The 21,234-nt window shown below is 41.8% G+C and overlaps 1 protein-coding gene and 1 long non-coding RNA gene across 5 annotated transcripts in view; one reads left to right on the top strand and one right to left on the bottom strand.

Annotated features, from left to right (window-relative positions):
• Cmah (cytidine monophospho-N-acetylneuraminic acid hydroxylase) overlaps positions 1-21,234 on the bottom strand; it is a 99,487-nt gene that overhangs the window by 14,966 nt on the left and 63,287 nt on the right. For both annotated transcript variants that reach the window (XM_027409341.2, XM_027409344.2), the window contains 3 exons: positions 20,575-20,712; positions 16,867-17,002; positions 1,932-2,072 (listed from right to left, as the gene is read on the bottom strand). In XM_027409341.2, the coding sequence (XP_027265142.1) occupies positions 1,932-2,072; positions 16,867-17,002; positions 20,575-20,712 (415 nt within the window). The remainder of the gene's footprint in view (positions 1-1,931; positions 2,073-16,866; positions 17,003-20,574; positions 20,713-21,234) is intronic.
• The window catches only part of LOC118238608, a 77,050-nt gene that overhangs the window by 2,210 nt on the left and 53,606 nt on the right, over positions 1-21,234 (top strand). The window lies entirely within an intron of this gene.

Genomic DNA, 21,234 nt, shown 5'->3' with positions numbered 1-21,234 from the left:
CAATGGCATATGTGCATGCACTTTTCCTTTAGTCTGCAAACCCAGGAGTCTATGCTCTGTCCTTCTCCAGCTAGGCTGTTGTTTTTGACTAGAAAATTTCAGTCTCTCTTTCCCTCCCTTCCTTTCTCTTATCTTCTGTTTCACTTCCCTCCTTTTTCTTTCTTTTCAGTACTTGCAACCATCTCCTCATCCCTAAGTCGTGGCAAAATGCTGATTATTTGGGACTGAACTTCTGTGGCCACTTTCCTAGATCCCTGTCCCTTCTTCCTTTACAAGGCAGTTAAGTGTGGTGTCCTTACTATACGTCAGAGCAAAAATGCAACTGTCCTGACTCATTCCCCAGAATGCATTGGTGTGACCCTGCCTCAGATCTACTGCATCCTGAGTGTCCCTGAGGGGACCCCAGACCTACATTTACAAGGGTGCTGGTGACCATGATGTCAGTAAATGTGACAGCACAGACACTTGCTCTAGGACTCATTGAGAGGCCTGCACAAAGATGATTCTGGAGACCTCAGGAAGATGCTAAAAGAGGAAGGCAGGCTCTCCAAGGATGAGTAATAACTGAAATAATCAAGAAACATTTTCACTCTCCAGCTGGGTCCGTGTCCTTTTCCATGCAGCAGTACAGGGGAGCGCTCAGAGAATTTTAAGTTTCACAGTTTAGAAAGATTGGCTTGCCAGCAACAAAGAGAGGGCTTTCCATTATTTTGCTTGTAATTCCCATTTGCCTGTAATTCATATTTGCCTGTAATTTCGTGTGGGGGTGGGGAGGGAGAGCACGGTCTCATTCCGTAGCCCTGAAACAGACTAGCTGGCCTTGCAATCCTCCTGCTTCTTCATATGCTAGGATTACAGACCATTACTTGGAACTGTCTCTATCAGGTTGCAAAGTTATTCCTGAAATCAAGCCCTTACTACACACAAATGCTTAGTTTTTATTCCTACTGGTGAATTTTGGCTTTTAGTGAAAATATTGGTTACAACCAGTGACCTTGGTTTGATGGCCAGCGAGTGGATTGTGACCTGTGCATTGAAAAGTACCAGCATGGGGGAAGGATCGTGAAGGAGGGGCACAACCACAAACCAGGGAACTACAGGCAGGAGACAGCCCCTAAGTGAGTGATGGAGCTGAGAGCAGGGAAGGAGAGTCTGAGCTGCATGAGGTACTTGAAAGTCGGTGAAGGAGTGCTGACCAGGCTCTAGTCATATCTGAGAAGTCAGCAAAGGGCAGCACTAGCTTCCCTCTGCTCACTTCCTACAATATGTGTATTTCTTCATTTGGGCGGGAACTTTATGACTATGTGGCTCAGGGCATGTACTTGTGAAACTACAGGCCTCTGGAGTCCATGTTAATTCTCTGGAATTGGATTTCCCTGTCTGATATTTTGAGATGTGATGCTAATTTTATAGGTCATACTTGTACTGGCATGAAAACTAACTTTTCTGAGTCACTCTACATGTGTGCTGGCAGTTGAACTATGGACCTCTGTGCTAGCAGCTTGTGCTCTTAACAGATGAGCCATCGCTCCAGCCTCTTACCCTTTACTCTCTGATATGAAAGACCCTGAGGTGACGAAAATGCTTGAGCCAGGATGAAATGCTTCAGGAGGTAGTCTGATTTGAATACTTGCCTATCTATTTTGTTTGAATAGTGAGTCTCATATTTATTTTTCTTGAGTCAGGGTCTCAAATAGTGCAGTCTGGTCTGATCCTCCTGCCTCAGCCTCCAAAGTGCTGGGATTGCAGGTATGTGGCTCCCTACTTGGCTCTAGGATTTCTACTTTTAAAAGTGAGATGGAGATCTTAAGGTAAGCTCAGCATGTTAGTCGTCAAAAGTTAACATCACCGAAGAATAGGGACCTGCTGAGAGCTAGGAGCTTTTTGTCATAATATTATAAACATTATATAAGGTATTTTTATCCCCAGACCTGTCTGTTGGGTCCTTCAGCATCCTGCCCAGGTCAAGAGTAGCTCCAGGTCGTGGGGTCCATGTCACCACATCACAGTTTTTCTTGATGAGATTGTTGAGTTGAATCGGGTCATTTTTGATGTTTGTTTCCTTAATATACCTAAGAAATAAAAGCATTCCCAGATAAGAGAGTTGATTCTCCAGGAGTGTGGTAGTGACAGTGAACATTTTGGTTAACTCTTTATTCCTATTTTCCAATCCCCTTCCACGTACAACTAGGAAAATAAAGGTCATATATGGGTTAATGTCCCTAATCAGTCAAGGAAGTTATTCATATCTTTTTTTAAAACTACAATTGGTGGTGATTGGAATTAAGCTAGTGGAACTATGAGTGACTATTATAAGTAGGCAGTAATTGCACACTCATCCTGAATATCAACTGAAATGAAGACTGATTGACTATTACTTGGCAGGCATTATACTAAGTGCTTGATACTAAGTAGTCCCCTTTATCTTGCAGTGCCTCATGAGATTGCTGCTATCACCATTTTCATTTCCTAGAGAAGGAATCGAAGGCTACATATCACATGGTTTGCACAGGCACAGACTGCAGACAGGCTCCAGGGCCTCTCTCTAGCTTTCAGAATAAAATCTGGAAAGTCTCTGCATTCAAAACCATTAAACAGTACCTGTTATTCTCAGGGCTGGCTGGCCAGTCCAGCAATGACAGATCCTGTCTCAAAAACACAGGTGGATAGTAACTGAAGAATGACACACACACAGTTGACCTCTCACATTCACCATCACACACATGTGTGGACACACAGAAAGAAGGAGGGGTGGGAGAAAGGGGGAGGCAAAAAACTGTTTGAAAAATCTGTTCCTTCCAAAAGAGCACATATCCTTAGTCATAATCCTTCCTGAGGCCTGCTGCTTCTGTCTTTTCTTTCCTCAAGCATGAAAGGTAAGAGCTCTACCACTGTGCTACATCCTTAGCTCAATATGTAGAATATAATTCTGCTATTAATCAAAGCTGGGCATCACCCAAATCAAACTCCTTGCTACCACCTTTCTCAAAAAACTGTAACTTGTCAATATCCGCACCATGCTGACATTGGTGTTAAGATAGAAAATGGGATAGCCAGAGAAAAACAATTTGCCATTGTGATTCACTTGACAGTTATTTACACAGACATTACTGCTAAAGAGAATTTGGCAACCTTGAACTTCAGGTTGGTACTCTAGACCTGATATTTAGTCAGGTAGTTAAATAGAACACGAACAAATATCTGTGTTTCTTTCCTGAAAACACCGTCAGTGCCCTTAAAGGCCTTACCAACATCTCCCTGATGCTTCGGTTCCTGTGGGGGTATGCGTGTGTGTGCACCTGTGAGTGTGTGCATGTGTGCACCTGTGAGGATGTGTGCACCTGTGAGTGTATGCATGTGTGCACCTGTGAGTGTGTATGCACCTGTGAGTGTATGCATGCATGTACCTGTGTGGATGTGGAGGCCAGAGGTTGAAATTTGTGTCTTCTTCAACCACTCAACCTATTTTTTGAGAAAGGGTCTTTCACTGATCTGGAGCTCACTGACTGGCTAGGCTGGCTGGCCAGCAAGCCATCTGTATCTGAATCCCTAATACAGGAATTAAAGGTGTACATGGTCAAGCCCAGACTGTCTACACAGCTGCTAGATACTGACTTAGATCCTGGTGCTTGTGTGGCAAGCACATGACTCCCAAGTCACCTCTCCAGATCTTCAGTTCCTAACTTAAAGCAGTATCATCACTGTCTCTCTTCTAAGAGTGGCTCTCCCTGCAGAGAGGCTCTGCCTCCTGAGCCAGGGTACTGTCTATCGCTCCCCCCAAAGCACAGTGTTCACAAACTTCCATAACTTTAAGATACATCTTTGTCTCTTTATCTACAATAATAATGAAATCAGCATCTCTCAAGTGTCATGGGCACTGAGGACATTTTCTGACGGCTTACATATAGAATTGTGGCTTTTGATTACTTTTACGGACAGCATTGTGGTGAGAGGTCGAGTACTCCCCAAGTAAACACACACCTTCTCAGAGTCTTCTCTGAGACTCTGTGTTTTCAGCTACTTAAAGAGAATTCGTCTGAATTCTCTTCTCACTGCCATTCACCATTCCTTCCTGGGTAACTGTGATAGTTTCAAATTGGTCTCCAAACCAATATTATTTTTTGCTTTTCCCACGACATAGACACATAACCTGCCATCTAATGACGTCCCTCTTCCTTATTAGACTCTATCACTGGGTTCCCCAAATCTTCATAAAAGACCCCAAACTGTGGATTATGACAGACACTTGTGGTTCCAGTCTGGGCCCCCACCTCATCCCTGCTTTCGTCATATGTCCCCTGCTCCAGCCATTGGGCTGAGCTGCAGACTCCCTAAAATCCTTCTTCCACAGGGTCTCCCAGTATAGTTCAGGAGGGCCTGGAAGTTTGCATGTAGACCTGGCCTTGAATTCTCAGCAATTTTCCTGCCTCTGCCTCCTGAGTGCTGGAGTTACAGATGTGTGCTACCAGGTCCCATCATAAACTACAGTCCCTCAGCTCAGCACCTTTTCTGGCCAGGCCCCACTCAATCTTTAAATGTAGCTTCACTAGGCCAGAAGTCACCCTTTTATCACCTGCCCTGATCTTCAGTCCATGGCATTTGCTACCCTGTATTATAATTATTTTTTCTTCCGAACTCTATTCGTCGTTGTCGTCATCCCCCCATCACTGTGCTGCTTCATAAATAATACATTACAAAAAAGCAGAACCAACACTGACCACAAGAAAGCTATTTTTTTAACCTTGGGTCATTCTTACTAAAAATGTTTTAAAGAGTTAAAAAAGCGGCTCCGCTGGCCTAACCCCTACCAAGGTGAGTGTACCCTCTGCTCTTGCCCAACTCCTGTACAAAGTCCCATTCACCCCGAAACTCTCAGGGCCTGCGCCTGCTTAGAGAGGACCTGCCCAGCCACAGAGGAGCTCCCTGAGTCTGGAAACACGTCACTCTTCCTTTCTCCTCCACTGGCCTGACCCCTACTGAGTGAGGAGACTACCAGGAGAGTAAAGACCATCCAGAGCTGGTCGTGGCCCCCACACAACCACCGGGTCACCAGAGGAGATAGAGAGACCCCACCTGCACCCACGGGAAGGAGAGATGGGAAGAACACAGAATAAGAGCACACTCAACATCAGAAAGACCAATATGACACCATCAGAATCTAGGGACTCCACACTAGCAAGATCTAAAAAGCCCAACACAGAGGATAGGCCGGGCGTTGGTGGTGCACACCTTTAATCCCAGCACTCGGGAGGCAGAGGCAGAGGCAGGCAGATCTCTGTGAGTTCAAGGCAAGGCCAGCCTGGTCTCCAGAGTGAGTGCCAGGATAGGCTCCAAAGCTACACAGAGAAACCCTGTCTCGAAAAACCAAAACAAACAAACAAACAAACAACAACAACAAAAAAAAAACAGAGGATGAAGAAGAGATGGACCTTAAAAATTATCTTAGGAAGATGATAGATACCTTTAAAGAGGAAACAAGAAAATCCCTTAAAGAAATAGAAGAAAAAACAAGCAAAAAATTACATGAAATGGAGGAAAAGACAAACCAAAAAATTCAAGAAATAAACAAATCTCTTAAAGAATCTAAAGAGCCAGTCCCGCCTCCATCTACTGGCCCAGGTGGGCTGGAGCTGTTTCCAGTTTCAGTTCAGCAACTCTGCTCAGAGGCATCTGACGCCAAGGGTTTGCTCGATGGATCCGAGATTGACAGCAGGATCTGACACACCCAGACACTGCCGAGGCCCCGATGGAAGTTCCGCCTCCATCCACAGGCCCAGGTAGGCCAGGGACTGTCTCCTGTTCCAATTCAGCGGGATCAAACATACCCAGACACTGCCAAGGCCCCAGTGGCAGTTCTGCCTCCACTCACAACAAGAGGACAGACATCAGAGTATGGAATTGTTTGCATCTACCAGAAAGGAACCTTGGTCCCATACCCACCAGGAGAGGAAGAGACTCCTGCTACACCCAACAGAAGAAAAGATGAGAAGAGGTCAAGGAAAAAGCACATTCAACAACAGAAAACCCAATATGACTCCATATGAGACTAGAAACCATACACCAGCAAGACCTGAACATCACAATGCAGATGAAGCAGAAGAGAATGACCCTAAAAACATCTTCATGAAAATGATAGAGGACCTCAAAGAGGACATGAGAAAATCCCTTAAAGAAATGGAAGAAAAAACAAACCAAAAAAATACAAGATATCAACAAATCTCTCAAGGAAACAGTTCAAGACCTAAAAACTGAAATAGAGACAATAAAGAAAGCACAATCTGAGGGAATGCTGGAAATAGAAAAGCTGGGTAAACGATCAGGAACAACAGACGTAAGCATAACCAACAGAATACAAGAGATGGAAGAGAGAATCTCAGGAGTTGAAGACACACTAGCGGAAATAGAATCATCAACCAAGCTACACAAAGATACAACTAAGAAAGAGAACTACAGACCAATATCCCTCATGAACATTGATGCAAAAATTCTCAATAAAATATTGGCAAATTGAATCCAAGAACACATCAGAGAAATCATCCACCATGATCAAGTAGGCTTCATCCCAGGGATGCAAGCATGTTTCAAAGTATGAAAATCCATCAATATAATCCACCATATAAACAGACTGAGGGAAAAAAACCACATGATCATCTCACTAGATGCTGAAAAAGCCTTTGACAAAATCCAACACCCCTTCATCATAAAGGTCTTGGAAAAATCAGGGATAACAGGAACATATCTTAACATAATATAAGCAATATACAGCAAACTGAGAGCCAACATCAAATTAAATGGAGAGAAACTCAATGTATTTCCTCTAAAATCGGAGACAAGACAAGGCTGTCCACTCTCTCCATACCTCTTTAATATTGTCCTTGAAGTTCTAGCTAGAGAAAGAAGACAACAAAAGGAGATCAAGGGAATACAAATCAGAAAGGAAGAAGTCAAACTCTCACTATTTGCAGGTGATATGATATGATAGTCTACATAAGTGACCTGAAAAACTCTACCAGGGAACTCCTGCAGCTGTTAAACACCTTCAGCAAAGTGGCAGGATACAAGATTAACTAAAAAAAAAAAATCAGTAGCCCTACTATATATGGATGATAAATGTGCTGAGAAAAAAATCAGAGAAACATCACCCTTTATAATTGCCACAAACAACATATAATATTTTGGGGTAACACTAACCAAAGAAGCGAAAGACCTGTATCATAAGAATTTTGAGTCTTTAAAGAAAGAAATTAAAGAAGATACCAGAAAATGGAAGGATCTCCCATGTTCTTGGATAGGTAAGATCAACATAGTAAAAATGGCAATCTTGCCAAAAGCAATCTATAGATTCAATGCAATCCTCATCAAAATCCCAGCACAATTCTTCACAGACCTTGAAAAAACAATTCTCAACTTTATATGGAAAAACAAAAGACCCAGGATAGCCAAAACAACCCTGTACAATAAAAGAACTTCCAGAGGCATCATCACCATCCCTGATTTCAACCTCTATTATAGAGCTGTAGTCCTGAAAACAGCTTGGTATTGGCACAAAAATAGAGAGGTAGACCAATGGAATCAAGTTGAAAACCCTGATATTAACTCACACACCTATTAACACCTGATTTTTTGACAAAGAAGCTAAAGCTATACAATGGAATAAAGAAAGCATCTTCAACAAATGGTGCTGGCATAACTGGATGCTGACATATAGAAGACTGCAGATAGATCCATGTCTATCTCGATGTACAAAACTTAAGTCCAAATGGATCAAAGACTTCAACATAAATCCAGCCACACTGAAACTATTTGAAGATAAAGTAGGAAATACCCTTGAATTAATTGGTACAGGAGAACGATTCCTGAACGTAACACCAGTAGCACAGACACTGAGATCAACAATTAATAAATGGGACCTCCTGAAACTGAGAAGCTTCTGTAAGGCAAATGACACAGTCATCAAGACAAAACGGCAGCCCACAGACTGGGAATAGATATTCACCAACCCCATATCTGACAGAGGGCTGATCTCCAAAATATACAAAGAACTCAAGAAGCTAGTCACCAAAACACCGAACAATCCAATTAAAAAGTGGGTACAGAACTAAATAGACAATTCTCAATAGAGGAAACTAAAATGGCTGAAAGACACATAAGAAAGTGTTCAACATCCTTAGCCATCAGGGAAATGCAAATCAAAACAACTCTGAGATACCATCTTACACCGGCCAGAATGGCTAAAATCAAAAACACCAATGACAATCTATGATGGAGAGAATGTGGAGAAAGGGGAACACTCCTTCATTACTGGTGGGAGTGCAAACTTCTAAGACCACTTTGGAAGTCAGTATGGAGGTTGCTCAGAAAAATGGGAATCAGTCTGCCTCAAGATCCAGCAATTCCTTTCTTTAGCATATACCCAAATAACGCACGTTCATACAACAAGGACATATGTTCAACTACGTTCATAGCAGCATTGTTTGTAATAGCCAGAACCTGGAAGCAACCTAGAAGCCCCTCAACTGAAGAATGGATAGAGAAAATATGATACATTTATACAATGGAGTACTACTCAGCAGAAAAAACAAAAGAATGGAATCTTGAAATTCGCAGGCAAATGAATGGAGCTAGAAAAAGCAAACAAACAAACAAACAAAAAAACAAACATCCTGAGTGAGGTAACCCAGTCACAAAAAACCAAACATGGTATGTACTCACTCATATATGAATTTTAGACATAGGGCAAAGTATTACCAGCCTACAACCCTCTTCACCAAAGAAACTAGGAAACAAGAAAGACTAAGGGAAAAATGCATGGACCCCAGAGAATGGGAAGGGGCAGGAACTCCTGAGCTAATTGGGAGCATGAGAGTAGGGGAGAGGGAGCTGCCAGAATGAAAGGAGGAGGAGAGGAGGGGAGAGGAGGAAATGGAGGAGCAGAAATGTTGATTTGGGGGAAGAATAGAGGAGAGCAGGATAAGAGATACCAAATCAGAGGGAGCCATTATAGGTCCAAGGAGAGATATGGCACTAGGGAGATTTCCAGAGAGCTACAAGGATGACACGAACTGACAATCTAGGCAATGGTGGACAGGATAACCAAAATGCCCTTCCCCTATAATGAGACGATGACTACTTTATATGCCATCCTAGAGCCCTCATCCAGTGGCTGATGGAAGCAGAGGCAGACATCCACAGATATACACTGAACTGAACTCTGGAACCTAGTTGCAGAGAGGGAGGAATGGAGATCAAAGGGGTAGGTACCAGGCTGGTGAAACCCACAGAATCAGGTTGCCTCAACAAGGGGGAGCACATGGACCCCAGACTGCTGTCTGGGAGGCCAGCACAGGACTGATCCAGACCCCTGAACATGGATGTCAATTAGGAGGCCTCCGAATTTTAGGGGGCCTCTGGTAGTGGATTAGTATTTTTCCCTGGTGTAAGAAGGGATTTTGAGAGCCCATCCCCCGTGAAGTGATGCACTCTTGGCCTGGACACATGGGGGAGGGCCTAGGTCCGGCCCAGGATGATGTGGTCGACTTTGGGGAGCCACCATCAAGGGCCCTAATCTGCCTGGGGAGTGGAGGGTGGGTGCAGTGGGGGGCAGGTGGGGGGCTGGAGGGAGGGGCGAGAGAGGGAGAGGGAGAGGGAGAAGGGACTGACATGTGAAGCAAGCTTGTTCCTAATTTGAACTAATAAAAAAATAAGAAGAAAAAAAAAGAGTTAAAAAAAGCTAGGTGGTGTCAACACGGACATAGAAAAGAAGGAAGCATCAGTCACAGGTCACAGTGGACAGTTCCAAATGCAGGGCCACATGGTGAAAGATAGGCATCAGTGAACTGAGTCATCATATCATAATCACGAGACAAAGGAAATCATAAGTGTGGGATAACTGGTTACAGTAAATGGTGGTAGAACCAGAGCTGATAACTTTACTGTTTGAGGGTAGGCAGTGTCTGTATTCTACCACTGAGCTACAGCCCCAGTCCCTAGAAGTTTCATCTTACAGTAGGAGCTTAGATTCCTGACCCAAGATCCATTATCTTAGATTTTTAGGAGTTTTGCAGTGCTAGAGTTTGAACTCGGGGCCTATCTGTATATTCTATCTTTTTTCTTTTGTACTTTTCTCCTTTTTGAGACAGTCTTACTATGTTGTCTGGGCTGGCCTCAGTGTTCAAGTGTTTCTCCTGCCTCAACCTCCCTGGTAGCTGAGGTATGAGTATGTACTACTGTGCTCTCGTATTTCCCACAAACTGTGAAACGTCATTTTCTTTTGTTATTCATATCAAAATGTTTACTAACTTTCCTTGGCCCATGGAGCATTAAGAAGCTATTTAATTTCTAGGCATTTGGAGATAGTGCAGTTCTTTTGACCTCCAGAATAATTCCATTAAGATTACAGAACATGCTGAGTGTGACTTGTTTTAACTCAGTTAAAGTTTGTTGTAGGACCCAGGATATGGTCTACTTTGGTGGATATTTGATATGACTTTGAAAATCGTATGTTCTGCTACCCTGGCCTGAGTTCTTTATAAATGTCAATCATATCCACAGGATTTATTGTGGTGGTCGATTTTTCTATGTCCTCCCTGATTCTTTAATTCTTGCTCTTCCAAACACTGAAAGAAAAATGCTAAAGCTTCCAACTGCACATGTGGTTTGATGTGGGCACACACATATCTGACACTATTCTGTCTCCTGAGTGAGCTAGTGTTGGCAAGCTAACATTACTACACTCATTGTGAGCCCACATACTTCCTCTTGTGGGGTCTACATTCATGTGCCATCAACCAGTCCAGCTTCCCTCTTCTGCACCAGCTTCTTGTAGCCTTTTATCTCATATTTGTGTTATTACATTTAAAACATATTGTGTGTGTGTGTGTGTGTGTGTGTGTGTGTGTGTGTGTGTGTGTGTGTGTGTGTGTATAAACATAGTTTGGTCTTGTTCTTTTATTCACTATAGTCTCTGACTTTTAGTAGTTCAGTCTTGTTATTTTTTTTAAAAGAAACAATGATTTTATTCTATCTCCACTTTTCTGTGGGCCATGAAACCATAGCAGCTTGACTGGGGTGCTGACAAGGATTGCTCTGGGCAGTTTAATTTGTAGCAAGGCTGCTCTAACAGATTCCAAGTGGTTTCATTTACATATCTGCATCATTCATATTTAATACAATTATCCATATTTCTTGATTCATACCTATCATTTTTATTTACATTTGTCTGTTTCTTCCCTCCCTCCCTTTTTGGCTTCTTTTGGGTTATTTGCATGTCTTTCAGTATTCTATTTAGTCTGTCTATTAATTTTTTAAAACTATATCCCTATAGACTTGCTGCTTTGGGGATTATAATGTTATAATATTCTATACTTGCTTTTCACATCTATTTAGAATGCATCACATCTGTTGAATCACTAAGACTGATGCGTCCAAGTACCACACTGGTGATGCTTAAAAAACAGAAGTTAATTTTTTTTTTCCTTATCACTGGACATTCAAATGTCACAGTGCAGCAGGACCAGTTCTTTCTGTGGGCTGAGAGCAGACTGTCCCATAGCCTCTCCCTAGCTATCTCATGTTTGTCTAGCCATATTATCTTCCTTTCAAGTGTCTCTATGCCCAAGTTGTGCCTTGTTATAAGGACACCGATCAATTGGACTAAGGTCTGCCCTCATGAACTCATTTTAACTGGATTACCCTATCTTCAAGCAAGTCCTTCTCTGAGGTCTTCAAGGCTTAGCACTTTAACATGGGAATTTTGAAGAGATGCCATTTAATCTATAGCATCTCTATATACTGAAACTTACATCAGTGCTGTATTTTTGGCTTGCAAATTAAAGGACCTAATAAAAGAAAAGCAGTCTGTTAAGTTTATAAAGATATTTACATTTCTGTTTTCCCCTCAGAATCACTTCTCTTTAATCTGAAGAAATTCCCCTAAGTTTTTCTGAAGTAGGTCTGTCAGCCGTGACCTGCCACATCTCTCTCATCTGGAGTGTCTGTTCTACTCACTGCCCTGAGAATCTCTTCACTGGATCTAGGTGCAAAATTCTTTTGTTTTGTAAACACTTGTTTAAAATTCACTACCTTTCTGATTAGAAGTCCAACTATTTGAATTATTTCCTGCGATTAAAAAAATCAAGGTAATTTGATATTGCTGTGTCTTTATTTTTTGGTAGTTTTGTTTTTAAGTATCCAGACTTCTGTTGATTCAAGTTCATACTGTGCTTCTGGGACCTAAGTTTGTGCCCATTTATCAGATTTGGCTCCAGCCACTCACTTCTCATCTTGTTTTTGTGCCATGATCTTTACCTCCTCTCCACAGGTACCTGACATTTGCCATCGCCACCCTATGGGTCTCCTGAGCTGTTCTTGTTTGTCACAATCTTTTCTTTCTTCTTCTTAGGTTTGAGGGTTTCTCTTGCTCTCTATTCAAGCTTACTTCCTTTTGCCTTTCTCAGTCCCATCAGGCACTAGAAGTCCTCCCATGTGTTTGCTGCTGTGGACTGTGTAGTTTGCCTGTACAGCTTTCATTTGACTATTTCCTCTTTTCTCTCCCCCCCACCGTGTGTGTGTGTGTGTGTGTGTGTGTGTGTGTGTGTGTGTGTGTGTGTGTGTGTATAGCTTTCTGTCTTTACAGTCAAGAGTTTTTGCCATTACTTGTTGAAACATGGCTTTTAAGGAATTCTTTTTCAAATGATCATAGCATCTGTGTCATTTGGGTTCTGTTATCTGTTGTCTTTCCCCTCATGTCCCGGTAAGGTTTTCCTGTTTTTCCTGATATTAAGCAGTTTTGGAACATATCCTGTTCCTCTGAAAATTATTCTATGAAGATCCTGTTTTTCCTGATATTAAGTAGTTTTGGATCATATCCTGTTCCCTTGAAAATTATTCTATGGAAATCTGTTTATCTCTGTTTAAACTGATATTTTTGTTTAAAAAAGTATTCAGTCAGGCCATGTTCACACTGTAAGTTCAAAATCTCTGTCTTTAGGCTGTGGTTTCAATTTCAGCTTTTCTTTCAAAATTCTTGTAGACCTTTCACCTCTATTCAATGTGTGTGCCATCAAGTCACCACCTGAGGCCACATGTGTGCCACCAAGTCACCAATGTGGGGCCTGAGTAGTGCTATCTTCTATGCTGCAGTTGCAGAGGCTTGGTCTGCTGCTCACACAGTACAGCCAGGGGCTGAGTTGCAGTGTTGACTCAATCTTCTGACTTATTTTCCTAAGTATTCTCCCTGCAACGCCAATACCTTCTGCTTCCCAAGTGTTCTGTTTTTTGTCAGTGTCAAATGATTTGTGAGTAGAAGATAATCTACTGAAAAGCCAGGGCCTTGTTTCCCTGGCTGGGTGAGTACTTTCTGAGAATTCCATCTACTTTCTGGAGCCAAGTGTTAGGGAAAGAAAAACAGCAACAGAGCAAGGGCCAGTGGCTCCTTCCTATAATCTGAGTCCCTGGGAAGCTGAGGCAGGAATTACTGCAAGCTCAGGGCCAGACTGGGATTCTGCACTAGACCGTGTCTCAAAAAAGCAAATGGAGAAGAGAGGTGGAGCCCCCAGAGGTGAGAAAATAAGGAGCAACAGGGTTTTCTCTCTGCTCTTGAAATGAAAATCATTCTGACCATAGAGAAAGCTTTGCTCCCCAGGGCTTCAAGCAGAGCTCAGCTTGCCTGTGTGAATACTGGACTTGTGTTTCCCTTTTGAGACTGAATAGGAGACAATTGGGAATCTGACATCATGCCTTCTGCTTCTCCTTGTCCCTATACAAAGTAGCAGCAGGCATGGCTACAATCCCACTACTGAGCTGTGATACGAAGTCATTTCCCTCATCTTAGAATTATTTTTCCAGAAAATTTGTTGTCAGCACTTTCCCCTTACCTATGGTAAAGAGTCAAGAGAGAAAAGAAAAAAAATATTTCCTGGGAACCTTCCATATTCCTGGTACTATGTGAGGATTTCATGTCTATTAATTACCTAGACTGCCCAAAGTAACTTTTAAATCTGGGTATAGTAGTACAGATTTATAACTTCAGTAATGGGGAGTTTGAGGCAGGGGGATAACAAGTTCAAAGGAAGCTTAAACTACATAGGAAGTTCTTGTCTCGAGAAAATAATGATAACAGTGATACTTGGATATCATTCATACTGTGTCCTGTTCACGGACATTAGGAGTTCAGGCTGATGTCAGCTGTGGGTTCGCCTGTTAGTGAATAGTAGAGTATATTTCTAAATTCTGAGGTGTCTAAATTCCAAACAGTCCCTGCTATGCTACACTGTCCACCCCCACAGTGACACACTTCCTCCAACAAGGCCACACCTGCTCCAACAAAGCCACACCTCCTAATAGTTCCACTCCCCAAGGGGACCATTTTCTTTCAAACCAGCACCAAGTCTAACTCTCTGAAACCATAAGCTCAATTAAATGCTTTGTTTTATAAATTGCCTTGGTCATGGTGTTTTTTTTTTTTTTCACAGCAATAAAAAAGTAACTAAAACAGTTGTGAATGCAATTCTACTAAAATCAAAATTTTCACGTTTATAGAAATAAGTTACAGGTATCTAAAACACTTTAGCACCTATCATGGTTTCATTATCAAGAATGACCAAGCACTTAGAAGTGCTTGGATTTGACTTTACCACAGTCTCTACTAAAATATCAAGTGTCCTTGCCATGAAATGATAAGAACATGATACACTATATGATTATCTAAGTTTTGCTATTCCACTGTATATAAACACCTATAACACTGATATATGATAAATACATATATCACTTTTTGTATGTGTAATATGTGTGCATGTGGGGGGGTGGTACAAATGTGTACGGTGTGTAGAGGCCAGAAGTCAATATTGGGTGTCTTCTGCAACAGTTCTCCTTCTTACCTTTTAAGATACTGTCTTTTGATGATTCTTCTACACTGATTGGCCACTGAGCTGGGGGTGTGGTGGGGGAGATACATCCTCCTGTCTCCACCTCTCTAGTCCTGGAATTACAAGCATGCACTGCTGCACCTCATTTTTTAAATGGGTTCTAGGAAGCCAAACTCAGGCTCTAAGAATGTATAGCAAGCACTTAATCAACTGAGCCAGCTCCCCAGACACTCAATTTTTTAAATTAAAAAAATTGGTGGATGAGTATATACTGTTTTATGTATTTCACATATTTTGTATATTTAGGTTATATCAATTCAGATAGCAATTTTCATCAGGATCTATCTCTAGGCTTCATAAAACTTATGGTTCAAATTTAGATTCAGATGCTTGCTGATCAAGCCATACTTGAAGGTTTTCCAATAACAAAATCAAGTATGAAAAAGTTATCTTTGTGTAATGTTCAAATATACAGTGACACAATTGATTCTTCAGAGTTCATTTGATTTTGAAACAAAAGCACATTGGTTTCTAAACCTGTCTGCCTAGAAGTAAGTTGGCTCATTCTGTATCAACCCAGTGACATGAACATGGATATCAAAGGAATATCACACAGGTCTCCCTCAGAAAAGATGTATCAGAGGCCTAAACCTGAGTTCCACAGTGTGACTTTTGTTTGGAGCAGATGTCTTTATAGAGATAATCCGTCTAAAACGAGGCCGTAAAGGTGAGACTCACGTCATCATAAAATAGAAAAGTATGGACACAGAGTGAGTGGCATGTGAAGAGACCTCTAGACAAGCAGAAGCAGGAAGAAAGATCTAGAACAGACCTTCCATAGCAACTAGCTTTGAATTCTTGGCTTCTGGAGCTGGGAGGAACAGATTTCTGTTGCTCTGAATGCCAGCTAGTTTGTGGCACCCTTTATTTTATTTTATTTTATTTTATTTTGCCAGCTAGTTTGTGGCACCCTTTATTTTATTTTATTTTGACAGCTAGTTTGTGGCACCCTTTATTTTATTTTGCTTCGGTTGTAACCCCAGGTGAGTAATATGTAATACAGGTTCTTTCCCTCGGGGCTTCGTATTGAGCATTTTCATGTGTTGGGATGCAGAGAGTAAAATGTAAAGTACACTGCTGCAGTTTGTCTTGGAGAGCTTGGACTATAAACAGTCTAGTCTGGTCTCGTCTCCTGTGACTTACCCAGGGAGCAAGAGATTCTCTTTAACTCTTTCTTTTCTCTCCACTGAGATGCGGTGGAGAAAATCGACAAACCAGGGTTTGCTTCTCAGCTCCTCCTCCCACAGAGTGGCTCTTTGTCTTTCTTGGTTTCACATTCCCCTTATCTAGCAAATGTACAAAGCCTTCCTCACAGTCTCGCTGGGGGAATTATTTCGATGAGTTAGTTAAAAGGCCCCAAATTCACTTCCTGCCACGTGCTTAATGACTGTTGGCTGCCTCCTGCCTTCCTGGGAGGTCTTTCCGTGCCCATCTGCACTAACTCTGGTGGCTTTGATTCATCCGTTTGTCGGCCACTAGTTAGAAAGTTGTGGACTATTGGGATGGAGAAATAGTGAGTAAAGAGCTTGCCTTGCAAGTGTGAGGCCCCAAGTCTGATCCTCAGAGTTCATGATAAAAGTCAGACTCAGTGTTACACACTTGTAGTCCCAGTGCTGGGGAGACAGAGACATGCAGAACCCTGGTGCTCACTGGCTCAAGTTCTAGGCTAGTGAGAGGCCTTGTCTCAGAAAAAAAGTGGACCTCACCCAAGGACCAGATGACCAAGGTTTTTCTCAGGCCTCCACTTCCTCACACATATGCATCCCCCACCCACAAACACACACACACACACACACACACACACACACACACACACACACACACACACACTTTGGATACTCACAATCTTTTTCTCATTACACAATGTACTCATAGCAGTCACTCATCCTGACAGACAGGGACTTAAGTGGAAAATATTGAATGAAGTGCAGAACCCTACTTGTCAGATGGATGAGATTCCACAAAATACCCAGCAAAGGGACAGTAGATTCGAGGCTGGAGGTCCTTCACGAGCTGAGCTTTGTAATTCAGAAGCTTTCTTCTTTCCGCCTTAATGAACTGGGCCTTCCATTCCTCTGAAACGACATGTTTGGGGTTAGTGGTCTCCGTTCAGAAGTCTTTGAAAACAAATGCACTAGTTCCTAGCTTCTTGCTTCTTCTTCTTCTTCTTTTTTTTTTTTTCGAGACAGGCTTTGGAGCCTATCCTGGCACTCGCTCTGGAGACCAGACTGGCCTTGAACTCACAGAGATCCGCCTGCCTCTGCCTCCCAAGTGCTGGGATTAAAGGCGTGCACCACCAATGCCTGGCAGTTCCCAGCTTCTTAAACTGGGTTGTAACCCAATATGGGGATAGGTAGCTAAATGTGGAGGTCACAAGAAAATCAATAGCTATAAGTTTTCTGAGAAGTCAAAACTTAATAATAGTAATAATAATAATAATAGTAATACACATAATGGTACTGCTCACCTGTGTTGTGCCTTGTGACAACACTGCTCATCATCTAATGTCACTGAAGCCTTGGTTCTGAGCTTTGCATTGGATATGTCATCATACAACACAACACAATCAATAATGCATGCTCTTGGCTCACATTCAAAACTACTGTATGCTGTGAACTACATGTTTTTACTGTACACACCATCTCTTCTGCTCTTATAGAAACAGAATGGTTTGTTGTGGAGAACAAAGACTTTTCATATTTTCTTAGCATCCTCCATAAGAATGTATGAAATTAGTATGTCTTTGAATTGTATGGTGCTAGGGTGTTTGATTTTTAAAATTGCTGTTTGAGTTGTTGACTTGAGTTTCACAAAATTTAATAGCTCAATGAATTTTGACTTGGGATCAGGACAGAATTTCCAAAAACTTATTAAATGGCCCTAAACATAATTCTATGTGTTTGTGTGTAATACAAATACATGCATATGTATTTTTAAAGGTCTATGAAGGTATGTAAAGGTATTTATTTTAAAGGTAAGTAAAAGATGTTGATAGTGATTATATCAAGTTGTGTGTAATTTTTATTTTTTCTATGACCTTATCTCTACCAGATTTCAATTTCAAGGGCTATAGAACCATCTCTCTATGGTATCTCTCGTATGGTAATAGATATTTATGTGAATGTAACTCTAAGAATTAATTATAAAATAAAAATATAAATCAACTTTGAAAACTGTTGGAGAAACCCTACATCCTACTGTACAAATATTCAACCAAGATTAATTCTTTATATAAATAAGTATATCTATTTTGAATCATAAAAATTTGCTTCTGTCTATAATAAATACTAAATTATATATAGCAAAGAATTGTTTTAAAATTTGTTTATAATTTATTATTAGCAAATACTTGATTTGTATACTGAGTTTTATATGCTTATACACTCAGGGTTGCATAAAAATTTCTCTGGTACCAAAGGATCACAAATGGAAATTTTTAATAAATCTTTCTCTACTGGACAGGGACTAGCTCAGGAGGAAAAAATGGAGGGATAACTAAGAAAGAAGTAGAATTAATCCCTATGATACTGATGGAGATGCTAAATCAGATTGGTTTATCAAATTTTAATTATTTACCAAGAGACTAGCCATAGGTCCCAGACTTGCTTCTTGCTTGTTAAATTGGAGACTCTAGTTTAATATAGGGGTCAGCACGAATAGCCCTATTTTGTAGACAAGCCCATCCTATGTACACTGCAACTCCTACAGTCACTAACCTTTTACTAGTGTGTACGTGGCTATTACCCTGGTACATCAGAAAACTGAAATCTACTTTTGTAACCTGACAACTCATAGTGATTAAGACCACTGGCATGGTAGTTAGTCATACTTAGAATCAAAGCCCAGCCTACCACTTACAGAATTGAGTAAGTGACCTAACTTCTCTCCCCTCCTGTCAACCGACTCATTATAGAAACCTCACAAAGTTTCCCTCTCTTTTTCTTTCTCTCTCTCCCTCACAGTGTTTATTGCACACCTTTTATGCTCTGAAGGTTCTCTGGGGAACTAAGCATGCAGTGCTAAATAAGACTGCAAATCTTACGAACAAGAAATGAGAAGTGTTCCCAAGGAATCTTGGTCCTACTCAGAGAAGCCAGGTTTTTATTGTTGTTTTGATACAGGGTCTCTCTGTGTAATAGTACTGGCTGTCCTGGAACTCTATTTGTAGACCAGGCTGGCCTTGAATTCACAGAGAACCACCTGCCTCTGCCTCCTGAGTGCTGCCATTAGAGGCGTGTGCCACCACCACTTAGTGAGAAGCCAGTCTTAAAAAGGGAAATAAAATAATTATATAAAGTAGTGGGAATAGTACAGCAGGGCAGTAGGGCAGGGAGTGTCTGCTGAGGTGGGGTGGCCTGGTCACCCTTAGACAGGGCAGTCTGGGAATGTCTTGCTGAGGTGGCATGGTCACCTTAGACAGAGCAGTCGGGGACCAGACAGTAGTTGAATTGAGACACATGTTAAACTGCTTGTCATGTGGAGTTTAGCAGTAAGAAGATCCCAGAGAATGAAAATAGTGAATGTAACAAGCTGGGCCAGGGTAGACCAGGAATGCTAGCCTTAGGACACTAGCAGGCAGCAAAGGGGGACAGCTAAGCACATTGGGAGGCAATTGGTCAGAGAAGTTTAGGATTAAACAGGACCTAGAGCTGGAGCACACAGGGTCAGAGAGATGGTTCTATAGCCCTTGAAATTGAAATCTGGTAGAGATAAGGTCATAGAAAAAATAAAAATTACACACAACTTGACATAATCACTATCAACATCTTTTACTTACCTTTAAAATACCTTTACATACCTTCATAGACCTTTAAAAATACATATGCACGTATTTGTATTACACACAAACACATAGGATTATGCTAGTTGACCTTCCATAACTATGTTTTGCCTCTCCTGTATTTGCCTTTAACTATATTTTAACTTTTATGGAAAAAATGTTCCCTCTTTCTTTGGTGGCTTTGTATCGTGGGAGACAATGGATACAAATGCATAGAAGGAAGCAATAAGCTAGCCGAGAGTGCTAGCTAGCTTCATTCTATGGGTGGGGCATTTGAGCCATATTGTTCCACAAGGCTCACTTACCAGACATTGTAAGCATTGTGTCAAGGCTACAAAACTGAATAAGCTATCTCATACATACACTTTCCTCATTAAAATCCCACCACTACCCTTGGATCCAGAGTAAAAGTGCTCCAGGGTGGGAACCTACACCGTAGAATCTCCTGTTCTGGCTGTGCCATCCATTGGCACTCCACAGGACCAGTAAGAAGCATCCACACAGACTCCCATGAACTATATTCTTGACTTCATTCTAAGAACACTGAAGCCAGAGCTACCCACTCCATCCTTTCCTTGTCCCTCCCTATGTTCCACACCATAATTCTCCGTGACTGTCTTTCTTAGCTGCCCCTAGATTCTACCTCCCCCAGGAACTCCTTCATCTCAGTGTTCCCTGTATGCTCTACCACCACATTCTAAACCAGAAACCTTAGTGTGTACTGTCTGCAGTTCCTGTCTGGCTTTCTAATGGACAGCACACACCTCTGAACAGGAACCATGCGTCAATTATCTCTGTCCTTATTCTCACAGCACCCATCCAAGCACCATGCCTGATGCTCAGTATCACTCAGGTATAAATTATTACCAGTAAATTTTCCACCGCTGAAAGTCATTGGAAAGCCTGATGCTCCTCCAGCAAAATCACTCATCATTAGAGCAGCTTTCTCAGGCAGCCTTCCCCCATTGGGTCTGGTGCAATCCACTGTGTTGAGTATTTTATGACCTGTGGGGAAATAACATGAAATCTCAAACCCTCCAGCTTGAATGACCAAGACAACAAGGTTGACCAGTGCAGTCTATATAATCTGACTCAGTTCATTATAGAAGAATTGGTATGTCCCCCAAACCCAAACAAACTAAGCAGACAAACACAAAAACCCACAAAGAGGAAGCTGTCAATATTCTGATTTCCAAGTGAAGCAGTTCATCCCTCTGGCTGGATGGGTTCTGGGTACCTCATGGATCATTATCATCCTAGTTTCACTGTGGGTCACAGAATATTCCCTGTCTCCAGATGCTGAACTGCAGAGACAGGTCAACACAGATGCCCCTATCTCTGGAAAAGTCTATGTACGATTACTGGATAACTAAGGCCGTACCTCACTCATGATGACATTTTCCAGTGATAGTGGCCTTTCATTTTGTTTTGTTTTTCTCTGCTCTGCTTGCTTTGCTCTTTGAGGCAGGGTCTCATAGAGCCCAGGCTGGCCTGAACTGTTTAGCATAGATGGCCCCTATATTCCTC

The sequence above is a fragment of the Cricetulus griseus genome, chromosome 3 (genome assembly GCF_003668045.3).
Source record: "Cricetulus griseus strain 17A/GY chromosome 3, alternate assembly CriGri-PICRH-1.0, whole genome shotgun sequence".
Taxonomy (NCBI): Eukaryota; Metazoa; Chordata; class Mammalia; order Rodentia; family Cricetidae; genus Cricetulus; species Cricetulus griseus.
Note: the sequence above shows the minus strand (reverse complement) of the source record. Positions and strands in the feature narration are given on the sequence as shown.